The sequence below is a fragment of the Oncorhynchus mykiss genome, chromosome 10, assembly GCF_013265735.2.
Source record: "Oncorhynchus mykiss isolate Arlee chromosome 10, USDA_OmykA_1.1, whole genome shotgun sequence".
Classification (NCBI taxonomy): domain Eukaryota; kingdom Metazoa; phylum Chordata; class Actinopteri; order Salmoniformes; family Salmonidae; genus Oncorhynchus; species Oncorhynchus mykiss.
In genome coordinates, this window is record NC_048574.1 from 43,533,746 (window position 1) to 43,542,648 (window position 8,903).

Genomic DNA, 8,903 nt, shown 5'->3' on the forward strand with positions numbered 1-8,903 from the left:
CTGATTTCTGGTTGGCATTACTGCTAAAAGGGCCTTCTATAGTTCCTCTCACAAAGCAACTTTTTCACCTCACGGAAAGCTATTTCAGCATTGTGAGGCATCACTCAATAAGACCATAATGAAGATGGCTCAGGAAATTGCTCGTTCCATCTCCCTGACGTGAGCGCTGCGGCATGACTCAGCCAGAATACTGAACCACTCCAGCTGATGGGCAAAGCTGTTCCTATAGCAACTCTCAGACACACAGAGATGATAAGATAATATTTTCAAACCTTGTCTACATTATTTGTTTCCATGATTTCTATAGTGCACACACAGAACCAGGCCACCTGAAAATGTTTATTATTATTTTAACCAATCAACGTCAAAATGTGCTGTTGGTGCCATGCTGACCTATCCCTGTACTAAAAACAACATTTACTTTTGTGTTTGGTGTAATGATAGATGAAGCCTGTCATTATTTAAACTGCTCGCCCAATTTGAGCATTGCTTAGATTTGGAACTGGTATGGCTTCAGTCAACTGACACAAATATTTAAGATGGTGAGTCATAAAGACTCTGTTTAATCCCTCAAAACAACAGAACCTGTACAAGCATGACAAGGCACACAATGACTAAGCAATGGCTGCTAAATAAGCTACGATGGTTACACCATACATTCACATGTAGACATCGTTTAGCTAAAAACGCTGTATTTTCCAAACGGATATAAAGCAATATCCCATCTCCCCCATCTCGTATGAAATAGTTCATTACAAATTGTCCCTCCGCCCTTCTATGAGAATCAACATTTGAGGTTTTCAGACAAAATGCCTCACTCAGGACTCAAAACTCTGCATCTGCAGGAGAGGACAAAGTTAATGGTTTGGAACATTTCCATGAAATACCTTATGAAAACATTCATAAGTACAAAAAAATCCAATAGCTGTCAAAGGAGATGGCTTTGATTTAACTTGGAGCACAAATAAAGCATGACATATTGCAACAGAAATTGAAAAACGTTTTTTTTTTTTTTAACTTTATAATAAGCAAATACCTGGATAGACTATGTTGTCACATTCTGAATTGGCAATTCACACGGGACATCCTTTCATGCTCACAGTACATTGCACCATCCATTCAAAATACAAATATATCAGCAATATGGAAAAACACATCCAATAATCAGAGCCAAGGAACTAAAATAAAGAGAAATAGTGACATGTTCTAGTAAATACAGTAGTGTTTAATAGTACACAGAGGATGACCGGAAAACACTCCCTAAGGTGTGTGTGGTGGCATTCAGTTAGCAATGAGCAGATTCACTTAGTCACTTGCTCTCGTGTTAGGTCTATGGCACTATGAGGAACATGTCAACATTACCCCTTTTTCTCCCCAATTTCGTGATATCCAAATTGGTAGTTATAGTCTTGTCCCATTGCTGCAACTCCCGTAAGGAGAGAGCCATGCGTCCTCCGAAACATGACTCTGCCAAGCCACACTGCTTCTTGACACACTGCTCGCTTAACCCAGAAGCACCAATGTGTCGGAGGAAACACAGTACAGCTGGCGACCGAAGTCAGCGTGCACTGCGCCCAGGCCACCACAAGGAGTCGCTAGAACGCAATGGGACATACCGGCCGGCCAAACCCTCCCCTAACCCGGACGACGCTGGGCCAATTGTGTGCCGCCTCATGGGTCTCCCGGTCGCGGCCGGCTGCGACACAGCCCGGGATTGAACCTGGGTCTGTAGTGACGCCTCAAGCACTGCAGTGCTTTAGACCGCTGCGCCACTCGGTAGGCCCACGTGTCTATTTCTTAACTCTCTCCCTCTCACATGGTTGCCAACTCCTGAGTTAGTCTCTCTTTCTCTAGCTGCAGCTCAATGATGTTCTGTTTGTTCTGCTCCAGACGATTCTCCAGCCACTGCAGCAGGGGACCACTCACAGCAGACATCTGGCTGCACAGGTTCTTAGTGAAGACTGAAACGCACACACACACACACCACACACACATCAAGTGAAGTAAGAAAGCAGTCAAGACATGGATGCATCGTTGGGGATATTAATATGCATACTGACACAATTAAATATCAGTTATCAACAAATACATAGAGACCAACCTGAGCCATTGTGTATCTTCGTGATCGGATCCAGTTGAGTTAAGCTGCAAAGAAATGAAATCGTGAAATGACTCTTAACAATGAGCAATACACAATGAGCTGCCTTGAGTTCATAGTATTTTCTTCTGAAACCAGTCTTTGCTGCAAGACAATTTTGCATATTATGGTAGACAAAGGGGAAATATCTTCTGTGTGGCAAAGGCAATTGCAGAGGGGGCTCAACACACTCCAAATCAGAGGTACCTACCTACCAGTTAGTCTTGCGGGGCCATCCATCCAAATCTCATCTCGTTGACTTGACTATTGTAAGTCTGGAGAACTTTATTACCGGATTTTGCATTTGAATGGGAGCGCTGGCTGTTAACGCTCCCATTTAAATGACTGAGTAGAATTACATTTTCCCCCATGAGAGGCTTTTCCTTGTTTTGTCTCTCTTTTTACTACCGTGTTCGACAAAGTTTTAGTAGCCTATGCGACATTAGTGTTGCAAGTCAGACAAATTATCAGAAATACAACCTTCGTTCAGAGCTCCACCCACGCGAAATATCACACTGCTTTGAAAAGTGCCAATGCGTCACTAGCTTCCATCTCGACTCCCCCTCTTTTTACCATCTCCCTGAGGAACACTTCCCCAGGGTTTCGAACAAAACGTCAGATCCCTGGGGTGCATTCAGTACGACAGAATGGTATTGATAATGGTTAATTCAACGGAAAATGGTACTGTACTGAATGACCAGTTGAATAACGGCGTGATTATGGTGGCCCAGAGGGCGATTGTGTATGGTGTGCTGCACAAGTTTTGCGATTTCAAATGGTCACACCCATATTGATCGGGCCACAGCTCGCCACACACCCACGAAATAAGAGCAAACACACATCATCAAAGGCTGTTGAAGAGCAGTGCACATTGTTTTGGGGAAACATGTCGTTCAGTAAAAACAGTCACGCAACGTAGCCAACTCTGAACCAAACTGAATGCTCCCCTGGGCTTCTGAGGCAACCTACCTGTGAATCTTTCTGTAGGTGTCCTGCTCTTCCTGGCAGAGGATTCTGGGAAGCTCCACTGCTGACTCAAGGCACACTTTCCCAATGGCCTCGTGTGGAATCACATGAATTGGGATCTCGATTCTCTCGTACCTTTATCAACACAGATCAGGGATGCAATTCAGTATTTGTGTCAAAAGACAATCAATTACATCTTTGTCTGATTAATAGTCATGAGGGAGAAAATATTAAATCTAATAACACTTAATTTTGTTTAACTAACATCTGGATAGGATATTCATTTCACCGCAAACAGTGGTGTCCAAACAGGGGCATACTTACTCAGAGCCTTTCTGGGCTTGGACAGACTGGAAGCAGGTGTAGAGAACTCGACCGGTCTAAGATAAAATAATTATTGAATTTGTTCGAAGCCCCTTTGTAAATCAAAATGACATCATATATTTTAAAATAGCTGTCATTAATCCTTACTTTTGTGTTCTTATCCTCAATGAAGCAGGAGAATATCAGCCCAACAAAGCCCTGGTCCATCATTTGATACATAGCCTGTGTCCTCACATCTGTTGTAGAAAATGAATGATTTTCAGACACACTGACTGAAAAGGTTTGCCACGACATTGAGAACTAACAGTGTGGCATTGATGTGGTGGAGGGGTGCTCTGGTTCTTACCCACATGTGATGGCCACACAGTGATGTGGGGGTGAGAGTGGTACCAACCAACTACACGCATCGGCCGTCCAGTCATTTCAGCCAACCTGTAGCTCTTACTAAGGAAATTGATGATCAAAATGAAGGAATTCAGGAATTCTATGATACCGCTACCTGTCACACTGACATCTCTGTCACGGAGTATGTCACACTGACCTGCAAGGCACCACCAGAAGACAGAGATTTAAGTTATTGAATGAGACATCGCACAAAGGATATCTCCGCTTCGGTTGCCGCTGAAGACAGCTGCTCAGGCGAAATTTCCACGCGATCCTTCCTCTTGTCCGAGCGTCGGAGAATAATAACAGAATGAATGTGGACGATGCGGTTGGTGTCCACCTATGTAAACAAACCAGGTGACTTTAGAAAGCAGAATAATTAACAGGGTAGCCAGCTAGAATCAATATCAGGTGCCCCTAATACCAAGTTGGAGGTATAGGCCAATTGAGAATATGAATGTAACAACAAAGGGTACATTAAAGGTAGATAATATGCATGCGTGTAGATAGCAGAGGCGTGTCCAGGGTCCCCCCTGAAATCTGATTGGCCACCCTCAGAAATTCTGAGTTCTGATTGATCGTCTCTGAACATATTGACAATTTTGACAGAAAGACCCGTCAATCTCAACAGAGAAAGCATCTGGGCTCCAGATACTAAGACAGAGGGGCGCCGTTTGCCTCGCGCAGATGCTTTCTCTAGTGAAATAAGATTCAGCCTCTTGTGAATTGAGGGAAAATTATGAAACACAGAGAGACATGAATGTGTAATCATTTTACATGTTTGTTTCCTTATTGTAAAAAGCCTGGCTTCACTTGGCATCCTTGAATACACACCACTTTGCAGGCTTAGCGTCATTACACGTATGGTGTTTGTAATAGATGTCCCTTTCCATTCAAATGGTGGGTGCACAGTGCAGTGTTCAAATGCTAGATTTATTTTGGAGTAGAAAAACATGCACAGGTAACCTACTTTTTTAAGAGTGATTCGTATGACAATCAGATATGAACACAACCAGTCATTATGTTTTTGACACATTAAAAAATGTAATACATTTTTAGTTAAATTACATCTTTACTATAAAGCCCATGTGTGCAGGCACACATAGGATGTCCCATTAAAAAAAATAGAAACCTCCAGAATCTCACAGTATAATTCACACTCTGGATGGCACTTTCAAGTGAATTTACTGCTGTATGCTAATACCCTTATATACAACCCTGACTTTGAATGCAAACACCGTAACAAGACTTTAGTAGTGGATTTCAAATAGTGTCAGGGGAAAAAATGAACAGGGATGCAAACTGGTGGGGATCCAAAAATATGACACTTTTTTCTGCCCCGAAACATGCAAAAAAAAGAATCTGTGCTAGGGGGAAATGCAGGTTTAACTAATTAAACAACAAAAGAATATCTACATGATCAGTCTCTGTGTGTAAAATAAAAAGTGGTTAATGTGAACCTAACTCACAGCTAAAAAATGTAAAGAAAGCAATTTATTTGATGCCTAGACTTTACAGCAAATGACACTCAAGTCTTGAGAAAAAACAACACACTAATATTGCAGTTAGCCAAGACAGCCTTTATGATAGAATGTTTGTGACCACACACACATCTACAGTGCCTTGCGAAAGTATTCGGCCCCCTTGAACTTTGCGACCTTTTGCCACATTTCAGGCTTCAAACATAAAGATATAAAACTGTATTTTTTTGTGAAGAATCAACAACAAGTGGGACACAATCATGAAGTGGAACGACATTTATTGGATATTTCAAACTTTTTTAACAAATCAAAAACTGAAAAATTGGGCGTGCAAAATTATTCAGCCCCCTTAAGTTAATACTTTGTAGCGCCACCTTTTGCTGCGATTACAGCTGTAAGTCGCTTGAGGTATGTCTCTATCAGTTTTGCACATCGAGAGACTGACATTTTTTCCCATTCCTCCTTGCAAAACAGCTCGAGCTCAGTGAGGTTGGATGGAGAGCATTTGTGAACAGCAGTTTTCAGTCCTTTCCACAGATTCTCGATTGGATTCAGGTCTGGACTTTGACTTGGCCATTCTAACACCTGGACATGTTTATTTTTGAACCATTCCATTGTAGATTTTGCTTTATGTTTTGGATCATTGTCTTGTTGGAAGACAAATCTCCGTCCCAGTCTCAGGTCTTTTGCAGACTCCATCAGGTTTTCTTCCAGAATAGTCCTGTATTTGGCTCCATCCATCTTCCCATCAATTTTAACCATCTTCCCTGTCCCTGATGAAGAAAAGCAGGCCCAAACCATGATGCTGCCACCACCATGTTTGACAGTGGGGATGGTGTGTTCAGTGTGATGAGCTGTGTTGCTTTTACGCCAAACAATGTAAGACGTTATGTCTTACATTGTTGCCAAAAAGTTCAATTTTGGTTTCATCTGACCAGAGCACCTTCTTCCACATGTTTGGTGTGTCTCCCAGATGGCTTGTGGCAAACTTTAAACAACACTTTTTATGGATATCTTTAAGAAATGGCTTTCTTCTTGCCACTCTTCCATAAAGGCCAGATTTGTGCAATAGACGACTGATTGTTGTCCTATGGACAGAGTCTCCCACCTCAGCTGTAGATCTCTGCAGTTCATCCAGAGTGATCATGGGCCTCTTGGCTGCATCTCTGATCAGTCTTCTCCTTGTATGAGCTGAATGTTTAGAGGGACGGCCAGGTCTTGGTAGATTTGCAGTGGTCTGATACTCCTTCCATTTCAATATTATCGCTTGCACAGTGCTCCTTGGGATGTTTAAAGCTTGGGAAATATTTTTGTATCCAAATCCGGCTTTAAACTTCTTCACAACAGTATCTCGGACCTGCCTGGTGTGTTCCTTGTTCTTCATGATGCTCTCTGCGCTTTTAACGGACCTCTGAGACTATCACAGTGCAGGTGCATTTATACGGAGACTTGATTACACACAGGTGGATTGTATTTATCATCATTAGTAATTTAGGTCAACATTGGATCATTCAGAGATCCTCACTGAACTTCTGGAGAGAGTTTGCTGCACTGAAAGTAAAGGGGCTGAATAATTTTGCACGCCCAATTTTTCAGTTTTTGATTTGTTAAAAAAGTTTGAAATATCCAATAAATGTCGTTCCACTTCATGATTGTGTCCCACTTGTTGTTGATTCTTCACAAAAAAAATACAGTTTTATATCTTTCCGTTTGAAGCCTGAAATGTGGCAAATGGTCGCAAAGTTCAATGGGGCCGAGTACTTTCGCAAGGCACTGTAAATATTGCACCTGGGCAAAAAAAACAACTTAAAGTAGAAATAGAATGAAACAAACAGGCATTCTATTTTTGCTCTATTATAGTCACCACTATAGTAGACATTGATCAAGTGCACAAGGCTACATGTATGCAAAAATAACATTCACTGAGTAAAACATTAAATAAGCCCCCCCCCCCCCACTCACACACGTGTTACTATCACGTTCAACACAACAATGGCAATATATTTGGGCTACACTGCACATTATACACTTTCTGCCTGTGGACATCTGTTCTACAATGTGCCAGCAGAGCATGCCAACAAAGGCTCTCTTTCAGGCAGAGAGTACACCTGCCATACCCCTTTTTATCAGCACTATATTTAAAAAGTGAGAGAGGGAAAGTGTGTGGTGTTCCTTTCAACTCTATAGTGGCATCCAGCTTAAACCAGGCCCAGCTCCACTTCATCCCTGAATCCACTTGTTTAACAAGCAACGCCTAATTTTCACCTAATTCTCTCATTCTGAAAATGTACCAGATACGTTAGAGGGAAAACATTAGTTCACAGATAGTAGTTAGTTCGTTAGCTAGCATTTCACACAGATTGCCAGGCTCCAGTAAGCAACTAACACGTTATAACTTGAGGAACAGCAAGGAGTCGCATACCTGTTAATACTATAGCGAATTGGTTAGGTTACTAACGTTATCTCGTCTAAGTTAGCTGTCTGACATTATTAGCCAGCTAATTTTCACACCATGAATTCAATGATTTGATCAGTTAAATTGGCTGTTACTCAACCTTTCTCTGGCCAGCTAACGGAGAATTCGATCCAACTAGCAAGATACATAACAATGCTTACAATACTTGTTCCACCACACCTTCTCCCCCACATCAAACTTTCCAAATGCTAGTTTTTCGGAAAAAGGTTTATCCACTTCCCCAGAGTCAGGTGAACGCGTGGATACCATTTGTATGTGTCCAGTATGAAGGAAGTTAAGAGGTAGTTTGGCGGGCCAATGCTAACTTGCGTTAGCGCGAGTTTATGGGCATCTTATACCTGTAATGTCGAACCATCATAATTACATTGAAAAAAATACACCTTGCATTAAAATATGATGCCCTGCCCTCCTAAATTGGGTCTATGCCCCACTTTGGCCACCCCATTTCAAATGTTCTGGACACACCACTGGTAGCTAGCTAGTTATTGCTAGCTATCAAATGATTTAGCTAAATAGCTAGCTTGCAAACGTTACCTCCCCGATGCACAGTCCCATTACTTCCTCCTTCTCGGTACTTAATGCATGATTCATGCAAACCAAAAAAGCATCTGATTCGAGGTGAACTGCGCTCACTGCCATGTTATAGTACTATAACGGTCTTGTTCTCTAAAAAAAATAGGATAAATTACTACAAGCTCTCTCAAACTTCACAAGCTAAAGCTAGCTTGTCAGCGACTTTTCTATCAAAACTTGTTACAGAAACAATATTCCGTTGTTGCAAGGAGGCTGGTAAAGTCTGTGGTCCTACCTACATTAGTGTAACAAACTATTACCACTTAGCGCTCAAAAGCATACACTTTTTTTATAGTCGTGTGTTATCCACAAAAACAATACATTTATAGACAAACAAAATAATAATTATTATTCTGCAATTTAATCAGCAAAGTCCGTAGCGCAGCCAATCCAGTCGGACGACATTTGAGTAAGCACCCGGGATTCCGGAGACGTTTGCAGCAAATATTGTGTAAGTCTTGAAGAACAGGTATAAAATCATGAGTTTAACATCTATAATTGTAATATATACTGGTGGTTAATGGGTCATAATATTTGTCCACGTAATTAATTATGGCCAAAA

General features: G+C 41.6%; 1 protein-coding gene across 1 annotated transcript; it reads right to left on the minus strand.

Annotated features, from left to right (window-relative positions):
• Positions 1-534: 534 nt before the first annotated feature.
• On the minus strand, positions 535-8,536 carry LOC110533956 (lys-63-specific deubiquitinase BRCC36). The gene is made up of 8 exons (XM_021618553.2): positions 8,303-8,536; positions 4,032-4,151; positions 3,774-3,861; positions 3,575-3,663; positions 3,428-3,483; positions 3,107-3,238; positions 2,102-2,145; positions 535-1,961 (listed from the first exon to the last, which is right to left on the minus strand). Exons 1-8 carry the CDS (start codon positions 8,405-8,407, stop codon positions 1,813-1,815), a joined length of 783 nt encoding a protein of 260 aa, XP_021474228.2. The 5' UTR covers positions 8,408-8,536; the 3' UTR covers positions 535-1,812.
• Positions 8,537-8,903: the final 367 nt, after the last annotated feature.

Excerpts from the sequence above, each read along its gene's own strand:
- LOC110533956 (XM_021618553.2), bottom strand. The coding sequence starts at position 8,407 with ATGGCAGTGAGCGCAGTTCACCTCGAATCAGATGCTTTTTTGGTTTGC. Across the intron at positions 3,664-3,773 it reads TGTGTGGCCATCACATGTGG|ATGTGAGGACACAGGCTATG; the intron begins GTAAGAACCAGA and ends TTTCTACAACAG. Across the intron at positions 3,239-3,427 it reads CAAGCCCAGAAAGGCTCTGA|GTACGAGAGAATCGAGATCC; the intron begins GTAAGTATGCCC and ends GTGTTGATAAAG.